At 35.5% G+C, this 26506-nt stretch overlaps 1 protein-coding gene across 14 annotated transcripts in view; it reads right to left on the reverse strand.

Moving 5' to 3' along the window:
- SYNE1 (spectrin repeat containing nuclear envelope protein 1) overlaps nt 1-26506 on the reverse strand; it is a 311588-nt gene that overhangs the window by 188196 nt on the left and 96886 nt on the right. For all 14 annotated transcript variants that reach the window (XM_074580424.1, XM_074580426.1, XM_074580430.1 and 11 more), the window contains 18 exons: nt 24550-24714; nt 22864-23016; nt 22282-22425; nt 21756-21929; nt 19825-19983; nt 17734-17898; nt 17015-17149; nt 15962-16120; nt 15525-15733; nt 15144-15252; nt 13742-13906; nt 11632-11799; nt 9842-10018; nt 8398-8538; nt 7708-7868; nt 4681-4831; nt 1136-1363; nt 500-598 (listed from right to left, as the gene is read on the reverse strand). In XM_074580424.1, the coding sequence (XP_074436525.1) occupies nt 500-598; nt 1136-1363; nt 4681-4831; nt 7708-7868; nt 8398-8538; nt 9842-10018; nt 11632-11799; nt 13742-13906; nt 15144-15252; nt 15525-15733; nt 15962-16120; nt 17015-17149; nt 17734-17898; nt 19825-19983; nt 21756-21929; nt 22282-22425; nt 22864-23016; nt 24550-24714 (2862 nt within the window). The remainder of the gene's footprint in view (nt 1-499; nt 599-1135; nt 1364-4680; nt 4832-7707; nt 7869-8397; nt 8539-9841; nt 10019-11631; nt 11800-13741; nt 13907-15143; nt 15253-15524; nt 15734-15961; nt 16121-17014; nt 17150-17733; nt 17899-19824; nt 19984-21755; nt 21930-22281; nt 22426-22863; nt 23017-24549; nt 24715-26506) is intronic.

Raw genomic sequence — 26506 nt, forward strand, 5'->3', positions numbered from 1 at the left:
TCTGGCATCACAGATAAAAGTTTGTCAGTTGAAACTCTGTCCAGTCTCTGCATTGTCCAAGAAAAACTACTTCCAAGGAGATTTTTTAAAAAAAAATCACAGTTCTATATACCAAGACCCAAGTTTCATGAAAATCTTTGCGAAAAACCTCAAACAGATGTGTTTCTTATCTTCTATTTTTCATAATGTTTTAGATGCATAAAATTAAAAAAAAGTAAGCTGAAGGATTAATTCATACTTTTAGGCTTTTGTTTCTCTAGAGTGGGGAAAAACCTCTCCAAGTCTGTCTGAAATGGTGAGAAGAAATAGCTGAGGAAGCCTGCTTAAGCCTCCCCTGGGGCTGCCCACCCTGACAGGCAGCCCTTGCCTCCCCCTGCCTCAACCCTCATCTGGGTGGCGTCAGGCAGCCCCTGGTCTGGTTATTGGCATTTCTATGAGGAGGTCCGTGTGGCACTGTTTCCCTGGACTTGGTGGCAGGAATTGCCGGCCACGTGCTCACCGTGCAATCCTGAAGGGCTGTGTATGTTGCCGCTGCCGAAGAGCACGATGTGAGAGGCTCAGCTAGCTTCGCTTCCAAGTCAGACACCGCCCACTGCACCTATGAAGAAAAGGCAAACCAGAGAGTCTAAAACTAGCAGGAAATATATAAATGATGCTCTAAATAAATAACATCTTTCAAATATTTCGTGCTAAGAGAATATTATATCCTAAGCTTTTGTAGTGCTGAGCGCCTTTTAAAATTAAAAGATGCTAACTGTGCTCAGCTCCTTGTGACTGAGGCAACAATAATATTTAAGTTATTTTCCTTACGACCGACTAACAACCCAAGACTGAAGCTAAAGTGTTTATATGAAGTATGGATGTGGATTAGTACAATATCCAGGAGAATCACTTAGGTTTTCTAAAAGACAGAATAATTTGTTAAGTGTGTATATTTTAGTGTCTTCCTGAACCTGGCTTTTAAGTCATTCAAAGCACAAATTTACATATAGAGGTCTTGCAATTACCTTACAAACCTACTCGTACATATTCTAGTCCATCTTATTATAATATACATTTTATATTCAGTTTTGGAAAAATAAAGATTAGTTCTATAAATTGCTGCAAACGGTCCATTAGATTTTGCATTGTCTACCTGTTTAAGATTTTCTTCATATTTCTGCTGTGCTGATGCATTCCCTGTGATTGTTCCTTCCAGTCTCTGTGCGTGATCTCTTAACTCTTCCCAATACCTTTTGACCTGAGTCAGCTTGGCTTTAATATGTGCACGTTCTCCAGAGGTAACAAACTGGGAAAAAGACTCGGCTTCCTCCTCCAGTTTTGAGATTCCAGTTATTTTACCATCTATTTCTTTATTAATAACCTAAAATGTAAAGGAATAGTAAATAAAGAAGCACAACAGGTTTTTAATTATCAGAATAGTACTTTCTACTTCCTTCTTTTACCGGAGCTACTAATATTCTTCATTAAAAAAGGAAATAAAAGGAGAGTTCATTGACCACTTGAAATAGCTAGTTATAAAAGTCTTTAATATGCTCTGTAAATTCCCTTGTTCTTCTTGAAATTAGCACTGGAAAAGGTTCAAAAAACAGCCTGCCCTAAAAACAGGGCCTATGAAGAGGAATTAGCATTGCCCGAGGTGCATATTTTCAAAAGCAGAAAGATGGTTCGTATTTTACCATCTCTTACTTCATAGCAAATTAATACACAATTCTCTTAAAGAGTCAAAATAAATGCAAGATGGAAAAAAGGAAGTGTATAACCAAAAACAATATTAGGCAGCTGAACCCTAACAGCTGATAACTTGTGTTTAATAAGTTTTCAAGCACTTCAAAAATAAAGCATGCTATGATTTGAAAACCAAGAGATTGTTTTCATTTCCTAATTTAAAATTCTATGGTATAATAAAGAATAAATTAAGTTAGATGCTGAGGTAAGGGTGAGCATGCCCTCAGACAGAGGATTAAATAAAGAACCACACTACAGTATAAATAGGAAACCACTAAAGAAGAGTGATAATGGCCTTTGGTACTTTTCAGCTGTCTTCTCTATTAATTAGTAAATGCGTAAAGACAAACTAGCACTGGCTTTACATTTCCCCAGCTGCATGACAGCAACTGTCTCCTATTTTTTTGCACTTTTATTTTTTTGCAAATTAGAGGCAAACCTGAAAGTTACAACATTTGAGAGAGGAACTTCTGGTGCTTCACATTCAGTGGCTATTTATTCAGTAAGCATCAGTGAACTTGGAAATAAGATTTTTTTTTTCACAACAGAATTCTTTTAATTTCTGCTGATGGAAAAAAAAATTCTGCTTCTCAAAAGCAGTGAAAACCACTCATTGGGAGAGATTTGAAAGACCCAAGAGTGCTCTTTGAAATTGAAAGAGGCAATAGCATTCTCGGATATAAAAATGTTAAGATATGTATGTACATCACATCAACCAATTGAAAATGCACTCCCAAAAGCATAGAAAGTGCCCACTTTCTGCTATAATTGGGATAAAAATATGGTATCTTGCTTGCCGTTATGAAGCTCAGGAGTGGCTTACTGCAACATTCAGAGTCTAGAATTAGCAGGGTGACAGTACAGAAAAAGATGTGGTGCTGTAAGCATTTATAGTGTCTCTTTATGCAATATATTCTGAATTAATTCAGATTATAAAATATCTTTTTTGCATGAGAATACGGCGCTGAGGAAAAATACCGGATTTGCAGCCCTGAAGCTGAAATTATCTAACAATGCAGCAGATACAAATGAGGCAGCGCTTTTTTACTCCCACGCTATTCTGTTAAATTCACTCAGTTACATAAAAGAAGGTGGATAATTGAGGGCTTCAAACTCTCACTGAGTCTGCCACCAATGGTAAGTACTTGTGATAACTGTCATTTTGTCCACCAGGAATTTCGGAGAAATGTGTAGGTGAAAATTTGTCTCTGCTGAAGTCATTGGGGTTCTGGAATCAACGTCACCAGAAGTAGAATATCACCACTAGATACGATAGTTACATTCAGCTGACCGCAGGTTTTATATCAGCCAAAGATATGAAGGAACACAGCTTTTTGTGTGCGTGTGTGTGTATTTGCCTCATATTGCAATATTCCTAATGTGTTGTACTAGAAATTACAACTAAGTATGCTGATCACAGTTGTGACACAGGCTAACTCAGCAGGAAACTCCCACCGAAACATAACAAATCCTTCAAACTCAGGCACAAAGCAATGCTGCTGAAGACGACCTCCAGTGATGTCCACGTGCTGGAGGTTAGATGACTCATTTCACGTATCACAGTTCATAAAGCTGCTTTGTTCACTTGAGTTACAGGGATGTACCCTAGGCTTTATCTGGACGATTTTCTCTTCTTTATATCTTTTCACTCAGACATTTACAAAAATTACCTACTGGCTATTTTCTTTCTGTCATGATGTTTAAGTGAAGAAGGCTTATGTTGGCATTTTCAAAAACTTGCAATGCAGTATAAAAATTATTGTTCATCTGCATATATAGCAAGGAATGGCCTTTCTGGGAAATTGGCCTGAATGGACACTAGGGCTTAACTAGGCTCCATTTAGACAGACAAGAGCTGTTGTCACACTGGAATGCAATATTAATATAATGTGATGCATTTCCTGTCTTAAACATTTGAATCATATCTAGTAACTACTGAAAAGTATGGCTCTATGACAGTGTATGCCAGTGGAATAAATGCATATATAATAGTTCACAAGGAAACTGCTTTTGACTTGCTGTGGCGATGAAGAAGAATTCAAGCCTTGTCATACTCTTCAATGATGAAATCAAGAGATTTTGTTTATTTGGTGTATGTAAAATTGTGATCAAATTAAGAACAGGAAAATCTGTTGATAAACTGTTTCTGCCACGTGAAACAAATGCCTTAAGGGATCCTTTGGAAATACTTAGTGTCAATCTGGTACATGACTTCAAGCAGCTGCACACCTTTGCACCCTCTGAAGAGCAAGTAGGGCACAGAAAAAAGGAAATGGCAGTGTGCTCTGCATATTGAAAAATGCTGTCCCCTTACAAACATGCGGTTTCAGAGAAGGTACGCTTTCATTTGTGGGAGGATATGAAATCAGTCCTTGAAATGCAATGCTTGGAGACAATATGCACCTCAGCAATAAGACACTAAACCACTATGTATCTACAGGAATATATACAGATTTTAAGACAGCGTGAACATAATAGCAATAAATGGCATGTAGGTTTGCAAGCTACAAGAGCAATAGTTTATTATTTCAGCATAAAAGATACATAAATCAAGTTATAACTTTAGCTTGCAAGATTAAAATCAAGTTCTATATTCACTAGCTGATGTATGTTTTAAAATAAAAAGCTTTATATACCTTGCATTTATGTAGCTATTTTGTATACCAGTTGAGATTACTCAAAAAATAAGAAGAGTATAAATTAAGTAATATTTTTAACCATACACACAAAGGCTCCACATATGTCAACTACACACTAACAGAGAAGGCAGCCTGTAAGAATTTTACCTTAGTTTATGTAAAACTTTACTGCTTGGTATATTTGTGTTTAAAGCGTGCCATCATTACACCACAGGAGTTTTGAAACATGTAAAATGTCTGTTCTCCCATTTGGCCGCTAGCAAAATGACAGATAAACGGACTTTTAATGCTAAATGTAACAAGAACTAATCACCTTGATTTGGCTGATCTGTATGTCCAAAGGAGATGATGATGTTTCCAAAGTTTCCAGTTCTTTTTCTTGTTCAGCTATCCAGATGGACAGAGCTTCAAAATTATTGCCAAAATGATCCCACTTGTTTTTCACCATTTCCATGCTTTTAATACTAAAATTAACCAAATTAATTAGAGAGAATAAACAGTTTAATATAATGTAGCTGCCCATATTCTTGCTAGAATAAAAATGTAACTTATTCAATCTACAGGAGGGTCATTTTAAAAACTCCTGGGTTTAGAGGACCAAGTAAGATGTGCACCTAAATTCAAACTTGGTTCTCCCCTAATCTGTGCCCAAAGTCAAACAATTATATTTGCCGTAGTAAGGACACTGAGCTGTGAAAAAGAGTACAGCTTCATTCATCAACTGTACATCAAGAATCTCACCATAGCAGGATGAGAGAGGAAAAGTAACATAAATATGATTTATATGAAACAATATGGAATTATGATTATATCACATATCTAAAAACTGAGATAACTGAGAGCATAGAGGCTAGTCATTTACTTGCTAGAACAGAATGACAAAAACCAGTGTATTGTGGATGTATGTATATTCACCAATGCTTGACTGCTTTATTAAACTTTTTTTTTATAACAGCAATCTGCCCATCTTATAGGAAGTTTGTGTTTTCTGAGGCAATGATTTAATATCAAGCCAATGAATCAACAACAGATTATGATTCAAGTACCTCAAAATTAATAGATTCATATTCTTTGAAACATACATTACAGGTAGGCTAAACAGAGACAGATTATGCCTGATTCTTGTATATTTTGGATAGCAAACAAAGCATCCCTTTTTTGGTCACAAGAAGTCTAAGGCCCTTATAAGGTCTAACAGCAATAACTTCCAATATACAAGTTTCTGCTCCTTTCAAGTCATTGTAAAGAAACCACAACTAACGTAGGCCCTACACACAGCTTGCAAAACACGCATTTTCTATTTCACTGAAAATATTAAAATTTCATCAGAAAAGTTTGAATATTACAAAATTCCAAAATACATTTTCCTTTTAAATATAGCCTTAAAAATCATTCCATGTTAAAAAGTTTTAGTTTTATTTTCTCCCCCCACCCTCACCTCCAGTCATTAAAGGTAGAGGAAGCCTTAAGAAAAGATGCAGTCTAAAAATGTAAAAATTGGCCTTTTTATTTTTTCTTATTAATTTTCAAAATGAAAAAAAAAATAGCAGTGTCAACAGCCATTTACTGATAAGAGTGCATTCAAATTCAAGTTCTTTGCAGGAAAATAAAGTGCAAAAATATCTCGCTCAAGTCCAGCCCAAGAAAACACAGCTGGAAATGAGAATCAAGGGACCAAATAAGTGCCACAACAGCTGAAAACCCTCTGCCTTTGTATCTGCCTTCCTTCTAGTTGTAAGAAAGCAGCAGACTGTAAAGAATATAGTCCCAAACACACTGCACATCTACGCATGATCGCCTTGGAAAACATATGTGCTAAGTTTGCTCTGTAGCCGACTATGGAGAGCTGCTCAAACTTTGCTTTCCCTTTCCTGTTCATTGACATAGTACGTACCATATTTATTTGGAATATCTTCACTTTAAATTACTTAGCCAAGATTTTATTGATAATGTGAGTTACAACATAACCCTTACACACTGATTATATGTTCTGTAGATTCACTATAGAGAGTCGGGATGCAGTTTTTTATTATCTGTCATGGTACCAAAGACATTCTGTACAATTCATACATTCAACTAAAACCTATTTCATATCTACATTGAAAGGGGATATAAATGATGGCTTTCATTTAAAAATAGATGACATTATTAAAAAAGTGAATATTCACTGTTGGAAGGATGAATTTCTTGAATTGAAAAATCATACTAGTTTTCTCTCTAATAATGGAGAAAACAATGTATAAAGTGAAGTATTCATCAAGATATGGTAGAATTTGACTGCAAATCACTGTAATATTTCACATTGGAGAAAATGGTATGTAAAAAAATTGGACTACCAATAATCAGAAAGTTACATCTGCTGCAGAGGTTATTTATTCTGTTTCACAACTGTTCTTTTATCCTGGGAAGAAAATGGCACAAAATTAAAGTCAGATTAGCATGACAATCAATGGTGAAGACGGGGAAAAACCCAATAATGGGAACATTGCCCTTCACTCATATTCAGATGGAGATGGTGGTACCTGCTTAAACTTATACAGCAAATTAGTCTACAGAGTAATTCCAGTAAGACAACATAGAATTGGTACATATATCCATGTACACAATTGATTCTGTATCAGATCTAATATATGCAAAAATACTAATTTCATACACACATATAAATGTATGTGTATATAGATAAAATGAGAATAGCAACAGCTGAAGTTGAAGTTGAGTTACTTGAGTTCAATAACTGAGTTACTTGAGAAAAAGGATGAATTTTTTACAAATACAAAAAGCTACAAATATTTACAGGATTTAACAACATTTTCTTGGAGTTCGAACTTTAAATTTTTAAAGAAAATTTGGCAAATGATGCCTCATTATTTGCAGCAGCAGAAGCAGTTTTTGATATTGCCCATGAAATAAAAACTGGGCATTCAGCTAAGATGAAGGCACTTCTTGACATTCCTATGGAGAGAGTGGAATACTGAAAACCGAGGTAAATATGGTAAATGTGCTATTCTCATACTTGCACTGAGATTTTTCTTTCTAAAAGTGTCTAGTACCTCAAGAATGAGTTTAATTATCCCTTCTTCGCAAAACTGGGGCTTAAAGATAACCAACAGGTTAAATGTAACTAACAGTGGTTTGATAGACAATGTATTATTAAACAAAGATTTTGTTTATTTGCACACACGCTTTTGACTGATATTTGGTACTGTAACCTGGTTACTATGCCACAGCAAGCTGTAAACAATGGAGCTGATGAGACAACACAAAATGCTGACAAGGTGTTCTAGAAATCTGATACAATCTTATAGTGGAGAATAAATATTAGGACTTGTTAAGAACATACTCTTCTTCAAGAGTAACTTCCACTTTTTTCACTTGTTCTTGGATTGATTTTGCCTGCTGTTGAAGGGACTCCTTGTTCTTTGAACCAAGCTGTATCTCAGAAGAATTCTTCACCAAATTCTCAGCCTGCACAGCCATTGCTTCAGTCTGTTTAGAAAGTTCCTGTAAGGATACAAGACACATTAATACTACTATGAACAGTTTCATATATTTACACAAAAAGTATTTTTCCTCAACCTTTGTGTTAGAAAAAGTATCTGTTTCCTATATGTATATTTTGAATGTGTAAATACATAAAAACAACCTCTGAAGAAAGTTATTTTCATGTTGCATTTAAGAAATGTTCATTTGAGCAAACTAGCTTAAATAATGTTTAGCAAGGGAAGCTGTCTGTCCAGAAGTTTTTAACTCAACCAATCAAAATTTATACTATGGAAATGGCATGGCAAGTCCTCGAAATCATTTTACCTTCAATATGTGTGCTTCAGATGCAGATTTTGAGCAATTCTTTATGATCTTCTCATAAAATAACTTTTTACCTCTAAACAGTTTATGCTGTCTCTAATCCATCCAGGCAATTTGCACTAGCATTAACAGGAAACTATGCAAAGATTGAAGGCAATATGCTCCTTACATGTTAACAAACAAGGCAGAAAGATATCTCAGTTCCTGTATTTCACACAGCAAGTACCTTTGTTTGATCCAGTTCTGAGGAGAGGCTCTCTAAACTGCTAAAGTTTAAGATACGTTCAAGTGCAGAGCTTGCTTGATTGAGATATTTTACTACTGTTTCTTTGTCTCTTTCAAACTGCTCCCATTTATTTATTGTGACCTACAAAAACAGACAAACAAACCAACCCAAAACAGGAACACAAAGACAAAAAGATTAAAGGGGAGAAAAAAAGAACTTCATTGTTACTGAAGAAGATAAAAAGAGAAAGACCTGATATAAAATAAAACAATTTCTCCTGAAATGCCACCTACTCCACAGTCGAAACTGTTCTGAAGCCAATAAAAGATAAACTTTCCCTTGAATTTTCACTGATTCATACTGTGCTGATGCAAAAAAGCCCTGTTCTCTAAGGTGCCAGCAATATTTAAATCTTATATTTGAATGTCCTATAAGAAGTCTGAATTAATAAATGCAGATTCTTAGGCATATGGTGACAGGTAGTCACCAATACTTAAAAGTATTTTCAAGTTTTCTAATGAAATAAATTACAGTAAAATGGTAGAAGAAAATTCCTACTCGTAGGAAACACACATAGGAATCTATTTGTTCTTTTCTGATAATGTAAAATTTTGATGAACATAGAGCATTTAATTATCAGTCACAAGAATTACGACAGTATAAAGAAATATTTTGTTGATTCTGAAGTAAAGCAAGGCCTCAGTTAAGATTTTATATATGGGATTCCTTAGATAAAAATTGGTTTCAAGAATAAAGTCTTACATTAAGAAGTTACTTGAACTCTATCAATCGTGTTTTTCACCTTGTGTTTTATCATGAGAAATAGTTTTGATGACTTTAACATTTGTGTGAAATAGTGGATAGCTGGATTACCATTCTACTTAAAGAAATGTAAAGGGCAACTCAGATACAGGTGCAAGAATCTCTAAATTCTAATCCCAGTTCAGTCAATGATTAATTTTAAAACCTGGTGCAATCCATTTGTTTTCTCTGTGATTTTTTTTCTTCCTTCTTTAAATTTAGGATGAAAGCATGTATTTCACACAGTACTTGTGAGGATTATATTTGCACAACATGAGGTGTTATTAATCTAATATCCAGCCTAAAGGCTCTCAATTAAAGGGCAATGTCATCTTTAGTAACCAGGGGAGGCAGTCCATCTAAAAATTAATTTACAGATAAGTTATTTAAATAATTTATTATGACTGAATAGTTGGGACTTTTAAGCACTTCCAAACAAAATATTGTTTCTTTATTGATGAAGAGGTATCCAGCAGCTTCAAGAAGTTTTCATAGAAGTACTGATTGTGAAAAGCCCGAGGACCAAGATTCAGAGAGGTGAGAAAGTGAGCTCAGATTTTTTAAATTCAAAAAATTGGGGGTTTACCAAGTTAAAAAAGAAGAAGAAAGCACAGGTTTTTATATCTACTTGCAAAGGGCCCACCTGCAGTTGCTCTTCACGTTTCTCCATAGTCTGCTGCATGTTCTCCAACGTTCCTTCCAACTTTTGCAAATCCTCTTGCATTGTGCTAGGCAGTCCACCTTCAACCTGCAACTGTTTAGCTTGGGAAATCTGCTGTTGCACATCTTGCCTTTTTGCACGGAGTCTCCTTGTCCTTTGCTAAAAGGATTCATCCAACAGGAATGATTAGACTTTTTAGCTCCTTTGGGAAACTGGTACAATGAAACCACTTTCTGCTTTTGCATGGGGAAGCAATGAGAATAATAGACAAAGGGATAAATTGTGGCCAGTATTCTTGAGAGTCTCATATACTCATCAAGTATACGCCGTGAGTTCCAAAATGTGTATACAGCTTTTGTGGCCTACAAATGGGAGAGAGAGTGTGACAGTATGGACATTTATCCAAAGCAATATTTTAGAAAGCAGAAGCCACAACAATTGAGCAACTGCAGCAGTAGCCACAGGTGCCTGTATTCCTCATGACTGCCTGGAAGTATCCACATCTGTTCTGCATCCTTTGAGGCACAGGTTAGAGCCTCAGATTGATCAAAGCAATTTATCAGCCTTCATTAGAGAGCAGCAGGGGGATGGCCAAGTCGCATAACTTTCTTTAATGTGTTTTGCTTTGTAGCACTATCGGAAACTCCCCTGTCCTTTCCTAAGATGCCTGACCCATTGCCACTCTTGCCAGGCAAGTTCACGGTTCCCTGCTCAATTCTGCTCTGGGTACCTTCAGCTCTTTGTCAATGTCTGTTTTTACCTTAAAAGACTCCATATCAAAAGAAGGAGGAGAGTCTGAGAACTCAAGAAGTTAACTGTTCCTACTCCCTATCGTATGATGGATAAGGAATGTAGAGTATTGAAAGAAGAAATATGAACCTTAACACATACAATAGGTTTTACAAACACCAAAGAGTTTAGATAAGACAGAGGTAAGACATAGTACTGCCTGGTCAGACAATAAGACATGCTCAACCTTACAGAAATAGATGTTAATATAAAATGCTTACATAATGCCCAAGCACTGACAGTAAATTGTTCTTTTTCTTATTAATTATTATTAAATTATTCTTATTTTCTTATTTTATATGCTTTGAGCAGGGCTCGAAATTAATTTCCCATATTTGGCCTTAAAACCCATGACTCTTGCTGTATGCAACCCATATGATTTATTATTACTGTAGGCTGCAGATGTTTTGATCTATTATCAGGGCTCAAAAAGCTTCCTGTTCTACTCCTACAGACTGGAGGCAAATCTGTCAGTGCAGTAGCTACCTAGAGGAGGACATGAGGCTAGAGGTATACCTCCTCTCCAGGACTCCACCAACATGAGTTGGTGCCACATCAAAGCTGATGAAGTTGAGAAATTTCCAAAACTAGGATCAAGCCATATTTACCATGGTCAAATCTGACACGCAAACTTCAAAAAGGTAAAAAGAGAGAGACTACATATTTGCAGAGTAGAGTTACCCAAAATTCCAGGGAAACGAAGACTGTTTTTCAGGTGTTCTGTGCCCAAAAAACCCATGTGAAATAAAAGGATACTCAATAAAAGTTGAAAACAAGCTCATCTTTGGGCATTAACATTTTAAAAATACTGAGTACTATTTTCATTATAAGAAATCAATACTAGGCCATATGAGACCATTTCCTTTATAACTCTTTCAAGTTTAAATATAAAGAGTTATGCTAATGGACATAAGAAAAATTAGTAATTACATACACTCTACTGTAAAAAAAATACTTAATATACACATGAATAATTGCCCTACCTGATGATGAAGTAGTAGTTGCTGAGCTTGTAATAAACTTTCTGTATCCAGGATCTTTTCAGCCTCTGCTTGGGCTTCTTTAGAGTTGTTGATTAACTCTTCTATTGCACTTTTAACTTCTTCTTTGTACTGGACACAGTCTCCAACAGTACCTAAAGTCTTTTCAACCTACAATTACGGATAATTTTAAGTATTTCATGTTGAAATGTGCATCTATATTTTAAGGGCACATTTATATTTGGAATATTTTTTTCAAAAAAATATAGCAAATTGTCTAAATTCAAACCATTTTTGTCTCCAGCATTCTTAACAGACACCTTTAACTTTATATTGAAAGAGTGACTGTAGACTTAAATGTCACCAAGGAGACCTTTGTCTTGTTTAGATGCACTCCCTATTATATTGTCATATGGTAAATAGCTGTCTGTGACAGCCCCTTATAGGTGAAACTTAGAAAATATATGCTGTCCTCACCCTTGCAAGCTGACCCAGATTCTGAAATACCCGCGCTACTCAACTCACAAAAAATCCTTTTGCCTTTTGGGTCTTCTAGAGCAATGCCCTGGTGAATCACAAATGTATTAAAATGCCCCGTTACCCTGGTTTTATGGACCGTGATACGCATGTGGTGCAATACGCAGTCTCGGTTTGCAGAATTTTGTAAAGAAAATGATATATCCATTCAACATATCATAAAGTTCTTTCTTCTTTGCACGATGTGGCTAACTACTTGTACCTGATTCTCAGTACAGGCTCTGTTCCTCAGACAGTTCCTATGTTTTAAGGTTTTAATCATAAAGAATTCTAGAACTAAGAAACTCCTTTCTTTTCTTCCCCTCCTTTCTTTCTTTCCAGTGCATATTCACTTTGAAGGGTCATTCAGATTCAAGCTATTCTCTTTCCTGTTATATAAATGTTTAGTCTTTACTATCCAAAAAACATTTGGATACTGAGTATCAGTCCTTGTCTAAACAGTCTCATCCATCTGATTAACAAGCTGTAAATTTAGCTGTAAAGAGTATTCGGACTGTTAAGAATCAGCAGTCTCTTAACTATAGAATAAATTGCCATTTAGATTATGCCTTTAGATTCAGAACAAGTTTAGATTCTAGTTCTTATTTTCTTTTTTACCCTTCATGAACTTGTGCTCCCCTTAGTTCTGACTTTTGGAGAAAACAACACGAAAAGTGCTTTAATACAAATTATAAATAATAAAAAAATATATTATCTTAAATTTTTTTGCAGTCACTTGGAAATCAGAACATTGGTTCCTCCAACTTTCCAACCCGTTTTCATTCCACAGAAGTTTAGAGGAGATTCAATAAATACATGGAACTTTTATACATTTGGAACACCTACAAGGCCTCCACAAGAATCAACATTATCAATGGAATTGGAAGCCTGAACTCTTTCTCTGTCCTGAGCTCTTTTTTCAAATGGACGTGTTCTGCCTTCTACATGTAAGATATTCTAAGTTTCTCCTGATCTTTCTTTTTACTGTGAAAACTGTGATGCAGTAAGTTCCCTGAGATCCCACAGAACTCAAGGGTTCAGTGGATTCTAAGGTTTTGTCTATCAATTAGAAGTTTCCCATGTTTTCACCAGTTACAGTATCTCATTATCATTCAGATCTCAGGGAACTGCAGCCTTTTCCCGCAAATTCAGTGCATGATAGACATTCTGAATGATTTGAAACTACCTCACAGTAGTGTCTTTATTATTTCAGCAGAAGTGATACAGAAATGAAGATCAAGTCAAATTCTATATCCACTAGCTGATGTACATCACTGTTTTACTGATGTTCACTAAGACCTGATTTCAGAAAAGTATCTTTTGCCTCTAAAAATAGTGACATTTTGATTCCAGAAACATTAACTATGATGCTTTCCACTGCTGCAAAGGGAAAAGATCCATTACAATAATGTCAGTATTTTTTGCCTGCTACTCTCAAGGCTTTGCTACCTGGGGAGTACAAATGAGTTCTTCCGTTGCTGAATGCTTGCAGTTTAATTAAAAAAACACAGTAGGGAACTTATGCTTGTGAAGCCATGATTGACGTCATTTCATGTGACACTGTAAATAAAGAGTTCTCGTGTCCCTCATACTGTACCTCAGCCAGCAAATCTAGGAGTCCCTTGAAGTCACTGGAAAGTTTACAAAGCTCATCCTCTGTCTTTTTGGCCTCCAAATCAGGACATACTGCAGTCAAAACAGCAAGTCTAGATTTCAGCCAGCTGTGATTTTCTCCTTGCCTGTTAATATGCTTCCTAATTTCCTATGGAAGAATCAAAACGTATTTTCTTCAAATAAACAAAATATATTAATAAGTGACATCAAAGATTAGTAGTTTAAACGTTGTTGTTCTTATCTTGAAACACAAGAAATGTAGTATTTTTCTATTTGCATACCCTATCTGATTCTGTTCCAGTCAATGCCTAGATTTTTGCATTTCCTCCACGGACTTTACTCCACTGCTACTCATTAGACTGGTCTTTAACAAGAAGTAGTGGCACACATTTTCCTCACAAGCTAACATTTGTATCTACAGATAGATGATTGATACCTTCTATATATTTTCCATATATTGACCAAATTTCTTAGTAAGCATTTAGATCTTAAATGCTGACTTTCCCAAACATAAAACTTCATGTGATATAACATTTTGTGTATTTTTCCTAGTTAAATAGCTCCTTTTTTCACTTTTCACTCAGTAGTTCACAAAAATTTTTGTGCCAGTGCTGATGAGAAGTTGCCGGAAGTGAAACTGCCATCAGACTTTTTGGAGCAGAAGCACCCATTAAGCTAAAGCTCTATCTGCTTTATCAAGGTCATCCTAACTATGTTTCTCTGCACAGTTAGCCTCATAACCTGCTCATGGCTTCCACACAAACTCCAACAGTATGTGACATTCCTATTTTTGCTCCTAACTTGTGAAATAATAATAAAAAAAAAGAAATAAGGGTCAAGCTAGGTCTCAAGTAACATAATAAATTATTGCCTAAAACTAATTTAACCAAATGACTCTATCTTCCATTATTCTAACACTTCTGTTACCAATCACTAATGCAAAAGCGAATGGTAGGATTTCTTTGCCTCCCCTATTACACTATCATAGAAGAGAATTTTTATTATAGAAGATTTCCCTAAATGTAAGACAGTAACTTGATCCTTCAAAAACTCCCAGTCCAGAAATTTTGGCTTTTCTTTGCACAGCACTTTTAACTGTGCACACAGCAGGATGAAGGGCAAGCATTTATTATATCTGCTTCTATATTTTGGATGTTCTGAATATACAGGCAAAGGAACCTGCCATTCTCTAAATTAAAAGTAGGAACTTCTGCCACACTTTGTTGCATGTGGAACTTTTCCTGGAAATGTTTTTAAGAATATCAGGAAACAGCAGAGCTATTATGGTCTCCATAGTAAAAGTCACACAACTTCAGAACACAGTTTTATCCAGAGTCCCAGTAGCAATGACTGTAGCTTTTTTAGAATATAAGCCAAGGGCTCACCCCCAAAGATGATTTACATTGCTTGTATTTGGCAGTATCATTGACACTTTCCTTTATCTTCTTTATCTCTCTTTCTGTTGACGAAATCCAATTTGCCAATTCAGAAAATCTGAAATAAAACATCACGTAATGCAACGCAAACAAAGAAGTTAGATAAAAATTGCCACCACCAAATGATAACCTTAAATTTAAGACAAAAAAATATAAAATCAACTCAAAACCCCACTATAATTTGTGGAATTACTACATAAAGTATGGTTTTCTTCTTGAAGCTAGCAACACAGTATCATTCTTTACACAGTGGTACTGTTCTATGACAACATTTAAAGGAGTGACCACACATAAGGCTCTGTGACACCCAGCTAGCAATGGAGCTGACACCTGTTCTTGTAGCCCTTCCAGGTGTTCGAGTGCTCTGTTAGCTTTACATAAGTGCTGTCTATCTGGGATTTTAGATCCTTCAGGATTCGTTGGCTGCTTTCCAATGTAGCCCTCACTGGATCAGAAACTGGCAGTTTTTGGCACAGTTCTTCAATCCTTTGTAGCCTTTTCTCACACAGCTGGTAAGATCCCTTGTCACCGAAGAACAACTGATGGGAGACAGCAGAAAATTCAATAAAAATACAAATTGGCAGAAATCACAAACCATATCTATATATCTGTTATAAACTGTACTAAGCTCAAATCAAAATTTTTGTTAAAGGCCCCGAGGATTGACCTGATGTAGTTGTGCACAGTGTTTGGTGGTTTAAGAGTTGGTCAGACCTTCTGTTTATTATTGACATTGAAATGCCCACGTGGTGGCATATAATTCATACCTTGTGTTCCTCAATCATCCTTTCATTGCCTTCTCTTGATAACACCTTGTTCTGTCGAGCTAGTTCGGCTTTGCACTCCTCCACTGTGACTAAGAACCTGCTTTTCTGTATTTCTATCTTCAAGTGGATCAGATGATATGGTGCTTCTGTTTGAAGATCCTATACAACCACAGGGGCAATAAACAAGCACAGAGATAAAACACTACTCTCATTAGCTCAGTGTCAAGTTACTACAAATAAATTATCAAAAAACTGCTACTACGGAAAAATAAAGCATATATATGCATGAACAGATGGGGTTTTCTCCATATTTATTTAAGTAAATAAAGCAACTCTGTTACCAACACGTTACCAACTCTTAGTTGTAAGATCATAAGTTTTTGGGGACCAGAATATGTATGTATAAGGCACATTACAGAGACATCTTGATTCCTGGCAAGATATACCAAATATTTCCTGCATAAAATAATAAAACAAACAATAACAGTGATACTATATTCACAACTGCCTCCAGAGGTTCCTGTTTGCATGCTAGTGAAAAACAACTCATCCATCACTCCAGCTTTGACCTGCAACATGCTGTAGCAGGCAAAAAATTCCATAGCTTATGAACAATGTTTGTTCAGTTGTTAGAGGCTTTGGCAGAAGACACAATCTAAACTCATAGCCTGATCTCTAAAAAATTCATTTTATTAAGGTTGGGAAAGTAACTGCAATCATCCAACATCCACATAAAGAAAGGAAAGCTAGCATCTATTCTCCACAAATGTTCTTAACGCAGGTATCATTATGACTGTACGTAGGGGAAGAAATTAAGGTTTCATAATTAATTTCTCACATTTTTTGACTTTTGACCACTTAACAGGGTTTTTTCAAGAGGATATTCGCACGTTTCACTGTATCTAATGTTGTAAAATACATTTTTTTTTTCTAATTGTACAGGAATAATACAACTTTTTATTTTACTTTATTTTAATTTTTTTCAACATATAGGTCATGCAGAAACATTCCGAAGACTTACAATTTCCAGAGACATCATTCAATGTCACTAACCTTCCACTGCCTATGAAGTTTTCTCACAGCTTCCTGCAGGTTGTGTTGCTCTTGTTCTGGGAGAATGTCAGTAAGTTCATCACAAGCTTTCAGAAAGGCATTTAAGACTCTCTGATCCAACTGGTTAAAGAATTCCTGCAGTTGAGGTGGAAAGTGAGAAGGTGAGAAGATGAAGATGGCTATTGATATGGTAATCTGCCAACATGAAGTTCCCTAACACACTCTAAGTTTCAAGGTTACTTCTGCTGCATTAAAGAACTGAAGTTTGAGCTAAGGAAAGAACTATTTCTAGCTATTTAAAGTCCAAAAAATTAATTTACTCTCAGACAGTACACTGAGATGGTATTTCAACATGAATACATTTTAAAGCTATATGCGTAAGTAATGGTTATAGTACATATATTCATCTGAAAAAAAAAAAAGGAGCAGATGTGTGAGACTAGCAAAATGCAGTGTCCTCACTCCCAATGGTTCTACTGGCAAAACCAACCCTAATTTCTAGGAGGTCTTCTCTCTTCACCTTCTGGTTACTTACATTCATCAGTAAGAGGGGTGATCCTTTTTCCTTTTTGTTTTTCAAACTTAACATTAGTTTGACCTGATCTGTATAACTTCTATACATAAAAGAAACCCACATCAAATTTAAAATTAAGTAGGTTTTTCACTTGTATGTCATGCAGTCAAAGATTTCCATGAGGAATGTCAGAGAATTTACTCACGCTATGTTTTCTGAGAAGTTCTTCAGGATTTCCTTTTTCTTTTAAGCAGGAATTGGCAATCTGTATTACATTCTCCAGTTCTGCTCTAGACTCCTCAAATTTCTTCATCAAACGGCTATTTGCTTCTATGTTTTTTCTCCAGTCACCAGCTTTCCTGACCATATTCTGAGTTATAAGCAAAGAAAATAAGCTGGCGCTTTCTCATTGATTTTTATTTGCTCTCTTTTACCATGATCTTCCAAAAATGCATTTGATTGGTGTCACTCTTTCAAATATATGCCGTTGACAAGTGTTTCTCTCTTTTATACTCCCATTTTCCCAATTTTTAATACTTATACATATTATATCATCCTTCATTCAAATAAAAATGGGTAGCTACCTAATATATAGGTGTCTCTGATACCTTCAGAATGCCTCTGCCATTTGGCTACTCTTTCTTTCCTAAAGCCTGCTTTCAAACGTATGGGTAAAAGCTTACCATTCCGTTTTTCTTAGTAGTAGACTAATTCCTCCTACATGACTCTACATGAACGTGGTGTGACCTATGGATCCAACTGGTTTCATGCTACAGGTCTTCTGACCTGGAGGGGGTTTATATGATTATCACACTAGTAGGCTAGATAAGAAACCAGGCAGAAAGCCACTTAAAAGAAAGGCAGCAAATTTTGTGATTTAGTTGCTACTCTGAAATCCTCTTGTTTTGAAACCTTAGTTGCAGCTCTTTCTTACTCTGCTCGGTAGTCTGCCCCAGTGCACTGCATTATCCAGTGGTTACAGCTCCATAAGCAAGTAAAAAATTTACCATGAGAAATGAACAGCCTACCAGTTCAACTGCAGCAAGGTATTTGCAATGCTGCTTACTAACCACAAACTTTACCATCCTCACTGATTACAGTGTAAGGAATTGTAATGATTTTACCTAGTGAGCTAATCAAATCTGCAGTTCTCAAACATCTTTCTAAACCATTTTAAAGTTTCCTGATAAAAATTTTTATAGATTCATTTAAGAATGTATTCTTTACACGAGAAAATGGCAGTTTCCAGATTCATAAATATTTTAACTCTGGGTAGACCACATTTTGTATGGTTATGCCATGTTTTGTAGGTTCATTTTCCAACACAAAAAGAGACAAATCTCCACCCATCTTTATAGAAACAAAGTAGTTAATGTTTAAAATGGTAAATTTACCAAGCTACAACTGTATCTTCTTCTGTTACTATAAGCTAAACTTAATGATTTCTAAATTGTAAACCAAAACTCACTGATCTTTCACTACAATTCAAAAAATACAATATAAATTTTGAAATCCACCTCTCAGAAACAGATCTTTACTGATAGGTGATTTTCTGTAGATTTAAATTCAATTTAGATATCTTTATATTGAACAACAATTGCCTGAAAACAAATCTAATAGAACCCAACATCTGGAGATATGACTCCAAGATAATGGTTAATTTCATGCTAGAGTGGGGCTAGACTGAGGCTGAATAGCCCCAAAATATCAACATGGCTAATAACAACATAGAGCTCTACAGGTAAGGGGGATTATAGCCCAAAGTACACATCTTTACATTAACAAATGCAAATACATATTTGCAACTTTCCATATTCACAATTCACTGCATTTTCCGAGGAAATATAAAGCCCAGCAATTGTAGCGTTTGCAGAAGTTTACATCTTCCATGCTTTGCGTGAAAGGGTATGTATGGGAATATAGGAGCAAATAATTAGCCAAGGAAAGAGCCAATTTCTCTCCTCCAAAGTCAGGAGAAACACAATACAGTGCAGCCCTAGCAGGTGGATTTCAGGTTCCTCATTCCAAAGGAGCCTGAGACATGTGAAAGTTCTCCTTAAAACCCAGGTTCTTCTGAGGTAGTCTCACCTCTGAATAACTGCATGGAGAATATGACTGCTAGTCCCCTGACCACTTAGTACCTAATACAGGCAAATCCTTAATTAATAACTTGACACCAGACAGGAGAGCTCTCTATGACAGTAGATACAGAGTCATGAAATGGAGACATGGTAGGACGGATGAGATGCATATGAACAAGCTTTCAAAAATAGGCACAAAGGTATGACATAATTACCTGAAAAGTAATCTGAACTTGTGTAACTTTCTTCTGAAATGTTGACTGATGGAAATGTTGTAACACTTCACGCGAAGCCACACACTGCAGGATACTCTGACTATTTCTCTCAATCAGGGACAAATCTTTCTTGCAGTTTTCTTGATAAGCTACCAAATCCTGAAAGAAAAAAACATATATCCACCCTGGCCAGGAACAAAGGAGAGAAAAGTTTGGCAAAATAACAGGAAGATATTTTTAGACAATAAGAACAAAAGTTATGAGATCAAAGCACCACGACAAACAGACTACACAAAATGCTATATGGAATAACACAGACCACACAACTTCTGCCTTGTATGAAGAGTCCTGTACCCAAACAGAGCTCTATCTATTTAAAAAAAAAAAAGAAAAAAAAAAAAAAGACACAGAAGACACAGATGTGTACCCATGCCTTTCAGATAGCTTTAGAGAATGCAGATCAACACATTATTCTGTGATTTAATTTTATGGAATGTCTGTATTTTTTGTATAATTGTAAGTAGGCAGCAGCACAAACAATAGAAGATGGCAACTCTCAGTATCAGTAGCAGGTTAGAGATGTTAATCTTTCTTGCCTTTCAACAAATTAACCTTTCATGTCAACTACTGGAATTTAGATTTCATTACAAATGGCATTAAGCAATGAGAATTATACTTAAAAAAAAAAAAAGAGAAAGAGAGAAGAAAAGAAAACATTTACGAAGTCGCACAGGCTGAAAAGAAGGTTTAAAAAATCCTGTGGTGAGGAAACTGTTCTTCTACTGAAGGAATACTGTATTACTCAGCATAAATCCCTGTTTACTGCCTGATCAGCAGAAACCAGCACCCTCCATATAACTGATGACATTTTCGTTCCTTGGTTGGCAAACAACTGCGGACGAAACATGTCTTTTTATTGCAACATTCCAGGGCAGGTTAACCTTCAGAAGCAGAGGAAAGGAGCACTCTTATGAGCTGCTCCTAAACCTGCAGGTTGGACACACGACTCAGCCAGTGCTCACAAATAGAAGAGGATTTACTTGGGAAGATAAATGGACTGGCTTGATTCAAGCTCACCAGATAATTTTTTTAATGAAATGCAATAAAAGCTTGAAGTCACTGGAAGAGAAGATCCTTCTTGTTGAATTATTGGGCCAATCCCCAGAATCATTATAGGCTGGAACTAATTTTGTTTTTCATATAGATATACACATATACATATACACACACATATACACATACAAACACATGAAATTAAATCTCTTTGTTCCAATATTTTATTTTTTTTTTCACAAGGGTCTCTAAATGGTTTTGAAAGACTTCAGCTTCCCATATAAAATCCATTTAATTACATTGCCTGTCAAAACCAACGCTAATGAAACGTGTACATCAATTTTGAGGGACTATTTCTAGGTTATATACCACATATACCCATGGATAAATGCCAATACCTACACAAGATCCTCATATTTTCATTTATCTTTCCAAGTGAGTTTTGACTAGCTCTGAATTCTTCCAGAATGAAATGTTTATTGATTAGGTGGAAAAGTTAGTGTTCTACTACATTAGAAACCACTTCCAGACTTCTAAGAAACTTCCATAATTGTCCAAGTAAACCAAGGGAAGTTCCTGATCATGTTATTTCATCTGCTTAATAAAAAACCCAATGTTTTTCTGATACTTCAGTCCAATTTCCACTAGATATAAAAAAAAAAAAGTTTTACATTCACTTCTTGGATTGAAACCATGGGCACCAGGAGGGAACTCAAGTTTTCAATATTTATGCCTAGTTGACTTTATGATAGGCTATGTTTGTTGCCTGAACATGAAGAAACATTTGCTCAGCTTACCAAGGTGCAATCCAAATTCCTAGAAAGCTAATTGTAAATACTCAGAGCAGCAGATCTTTGTAAGATGTTTTTGAAACTTACTTGGGCTTTTTGTTTAAGAACAGTTGTGGGTTGTGCTTCAGGATCCAGGATAGAAATTATTTCATTTACTTTTTCAAGAGATTCATAAAAATGTGTGATTTGTTTCTCCAGTTCTTCCAGTGGAGACAGTAGATGCTGGCATTCATAGAGCAGGGCACAGGAATACTCCTTAACCTTTTGGCCATTTTAAAGAAAAATAATTATTAAAAAAGTTGTAAAATTCAAAAATAGCAGTTTATATAGTTCATATTTATATATAAAAAGGGTTTATATAGTTGCTACCTGTCTCTCTTAAGATAGATCAATCCTGATTCTGTATTACTTCTTAAAGAAAAGAATATGAAATTTAAGGTTGGTAGTCTTAAAGTCTAAATGAAGTAACATTTTTGTCCACCCTGAATCAATCTATTGTTACTATAACTACGTATTTGCTAAAATGCACATATCTGAGCATTTATGTAGGGAAGCTAACTATTCATCAGTTCAACAGTCAACAACACGTGTAGTAGAAAAAGTATTCTGCAACCTTGCTGAGCTGCTCTTTGATCCTTGTCAAAGTTCCAAGCATTTCATTTACTTCCTCTTGGGAAACTTCTTTTGTAACAAGTTGCGCTGTTCTTGTAACCATTTTGTACTGAGCTTCCATCGCAGGCAATTTCTGCTTAATGTCCTGAAAGAAATGTTTAAAAAATATTTCAACAACAGCATTTATACATTCATGGGAGATACAAGTCTGTTCTCAAGATATAAAATACATATATTCCAATTATCAATTGTCTTCATTGCTGATTTTAGTGAACACTGGATCATATTTCAAATGCATGAAAACTGTGCCATAGGGTATCAGTCAGCTCACCTGAATGTGGTTTGAAACTACACAGAAAGAAATATTCAGTGGGGACAGTGTTTTGGAAATGTACTCTAGAAGCGTCACTCATAGAATACAATGATTTATATTAGCTATAGCAGAAATTATACAAAAAACACCACTGGTTAAAAAAAATAGTAATAATTGAAATGTATACTAAAATAACTTCACGCTCACAGATTTAGTTACAAGTTTCTCTCTTACAAAAGAGAAAGAAAGGAATGAAAGTAAAATACTTACTTCTAAATCTTGTACAAACATTTTGACATCAAGGAAGGACACTTCTACAGGGACTGAAAATTTCCTATTGCTTCCATCAATAAAAGCTGTCAAATGGGCAACACCATCCAAGTATTCCTTCCTTATTTTGTCCAGTTCATCTGCTCGAGCATACTAAAAAAATGTAAAGTAAAAATTAATAAACAAAAAAATAAATACCCCAAATGAGATACCTGGCAATTAAATAATGACTTAAGATAATTAGCATGTTTTGAGTGCAGTTGTCTGCTGGACAAATGGTATTCAACAAAATACAAAATAATTTGTATTTTGAATCTAATCTAACTTAGAAACTAATCTAAATTAGTTAGACTCTAATCATCTGCATTAGTGTCAGTAGTGCTGATACTAAAAAGAACAACACTCATAGAAGAGATCAGTCTTTTTTTAAGGTTTGGATCACTTGGAGAACACCAGACTCCTTTGTTTCTAACCTAGAATCGACATCTCAAATAATTTCTCATTACCTACAGTATCAAATTTGAAAAATCAGCAAAGAGAATAGAAAATGAAAAGCCTAGAAAACCTGAAGGATAAATAGAAGAACTGCTGGCTGAGGAAAGGTAAACACAGGTCTTAGAAAGTGGAAAGAGCTGTATGACAGAAATGGTGAAAAGCCAGTGAGAAAAACACCATATAGCCAGCACATGAAAGAAGCTGCATAAGTAGGGGAAGAGACATTTACATCCTGGGCATTAGTGTTTCACAGTGAATCATCCTAAATACCATCAGCAAATAAAGCTTGAGAACATTCTAGTCAATGGTTTGGAAAAGTTACAATAAAAAGGGGTCAATCATTATTTACTTTTCCATTTAACTTGACTGCAATGGGAATAATCATGCCAGTAAAGAAAATAGATTCAGCACTTTCAAATAGGCAATTGCTATTTAAAAATCAGTGGAATGGGAAAATATCATTAAATGTATATTGACAAAGGTCCTTCCTAATGTGTTTATGATGTGTGAAATACTTCTGTGTAATTTAGCTCACATCTTCTCTTTGCTTTTTAAAGAGCAAATACAGAAACAACAATTCTTTTCCAAACAGTTGACCCTCTTCCACAAGATAAAGGGTATTTTTTTCATTTATTATCAGTGCCTCCTTTTACAAAAGATTGAAGTAATGTCTGACTGATTTGGGAAAAACATTCAGTTAATTAACTCGTATTGTACCTGCTTATGGCTGCAGTACAATAATTGAATGCAACTTTCATTAAAGAGCAGTAAAAGTATTCACTTTCACCATTTTCACTGTTCAGTTTTACAGAGCTTTTACAACAACAATAGCTACTTAAAACAAATAACTTTCCTTGAAGAACAGCAGATGATAAGCATAAACAATTCATATGCATAAGTCTACATATTCACTGTATCAAGACAGGAGACCATATAGAAAAAAAATACAGCTTATACTAGCTGGAAATGTCCAAAAATAAAAATAAAAAGCTGTATAACCAAAAACATAAACAAAGGAAAAGCCACAATAAAATAAATTGCTGTCAGGGATTAATTTCTTTTTAAATTAACGATAAATAGTTAGAGAGTTTAGTAAGTTGTCCTATAGCCCTACTAGTGAGGCAAATTTGTCTTGCTTGCATGGAAATGACAAAGTAAATATTTAAAAGTAACAACAGGAAAACCACATACCTGCTTAACTTGCATAAACAATTCTCTCCATCTTCCATTTAGTAACAGAAGCTGCTGTTTAAGGTCTCTGGAAATGGTCTCATCACATGTTTCAATCAGAAAATTACCAGCATCATTCATGGCTGTGTGCTGTTGGATCCAATGAGGTAAATGCCGGAAGAAATCCTGAAGAAGAAAATGAAAACACTTCTCCAAAACCTTTTCCATTACTCTTTATCTTAAATCATGAAACTGAAATTTAATCACCAGGTAATGGCTTGATAAAACTCTTTGAACAATTATCCTCTGAAGCTTTTCATATTAGATATGCCATAACAGAATTTTAATGTCTGTGAACATAACCTAGAGAATTAAAAGTTACCACCAGTTTACTTACAGCTCATTTTACTCCAGTGCGTAGCTTCAGTTAAACTAATGGAACTCCTCCTAAGAGAAAGGTCCGTAACCGAAAACACTGTTAGGCTCATCTAATTTCTGTCTTGTCTTGAAACAGTATGGGCTGATATTAACGTAAGCCATATACAGAGTGTAGAGAGATTCTTCCCCTGCTGTGAACCATATGCAGCTTTCCAGGGTCTGGCATCCCAGAAGACCTGAGAAGACTGATTCTTTATCAATGCTTCCTCCTATCTCAGAGCAGGTGAGTGGGGAGGGGAAAGGGAAGGTTGTCACTGATTTTTTTCCCCTGTTCCAGTGAGACAGCCTAAATAGCACAGCCATAGTGACAACATGCATCTTCTAGGCAGGTACACACACAGAAATTTGTAGAGAAGAAAAAGACCAGCTCCCTCCCTTCCTTTTCGCTCTTCAAGACGGGCAATTGCTCCTAAGGCAGATATCTCCAGGCACTGACTACAGCTATACCAGTAAGCAAAACAGGACTCAAATCACTGTCCCATGATTGTCCACTTCTTCTCCGACATAGTTTTGGTTTGTCCCTGCTACCCTTCTCCCAAACAATGCACAATTCAATGCATGGCACATGGTAAGGACGGTTCCCACTGAGAAAGGGGCACTGACCCAGTTTATTTATGACTATTGACATGTAAAAACAGTTCTGATACAACCAAAAAGAAAATGTCAGATGGATGTAATACTGCTCAAATTCGTTGAAGAGAGAATTGAACAGCACAGTGGTTTAAATTCCGAAAGCTGAGATCAGTGGAGTAAAGGTGCTCTGTACTGATGTATCAGTGAATAAACTTAATCATCTCAGTAAACTTTATGCGCAGTTTGAATCTTCTACTTGCAGTGGAGCAAAACCCTTGCTTTGTGCAAAGGCTACCCTCTGCGAGGAAATCCTAAAGAAATTAAATCTACTGAATCTATTACTGGTCAGTTCTCCAATGGTCAGGCTTCCTAGAGGTCAAGAGGTAAAAAAGACATGGAGTAAACTACTCCCGTCCTTGCTCCTGCACACTTATTCCCACAAACCATTACTTATATGTTCAGATTCTGTTTTGAAAATCTTCAAAGTTATGAAACTGATCAGAGAAGTAAATATTTTGATTTTATTCATATATATGGATATAAGAGTATTTCATTTAAAACACTGCCAAGTTAAATTGCATAAAATTATACACAAGGAGCTAAGATCAACCAGATCAGCTGAGGTCACCCTTCCTGCTCAGTAATAATAAATTTTGGTATTTATATTATGCCAGACTATTGAATCCTTTTCACAGGTGTATTTTTATTTAAAAAGTGTATTCCATTATTTTACATCAATTTAAATGAACAAACTTTTAACAAAAATTATGCTGTTCTGTCATGTAACATGAAAAGCTCTTTCCTGACCTGATGTCATTTTGATATCTTACATCCTATGGGAATTATACTTTGGTGTTAAGAGCTGTATAGCTGCTACACTGGGATTGGATGAAAATTAAATGCAGTATTATTCATGTCAATCTGGGTCGTTATTGAAGTTTCAAAAACATAAATCTTAGTGCCTCGG

Source organism: Larus michahellis, chromosome 3, assembly GCF_964199755.1.
Source record: "Larus michahellis chromosome 3, bLarMic1.1, whole genome shotgun sequence".
In the NCBI taxonomy this organism is placed as follows: domain Eukaryota; kingdom Metazoa; phylum Chordata; class Aves; order Charadriiformes; family Laridae; genus Larus; species Larus michahellis.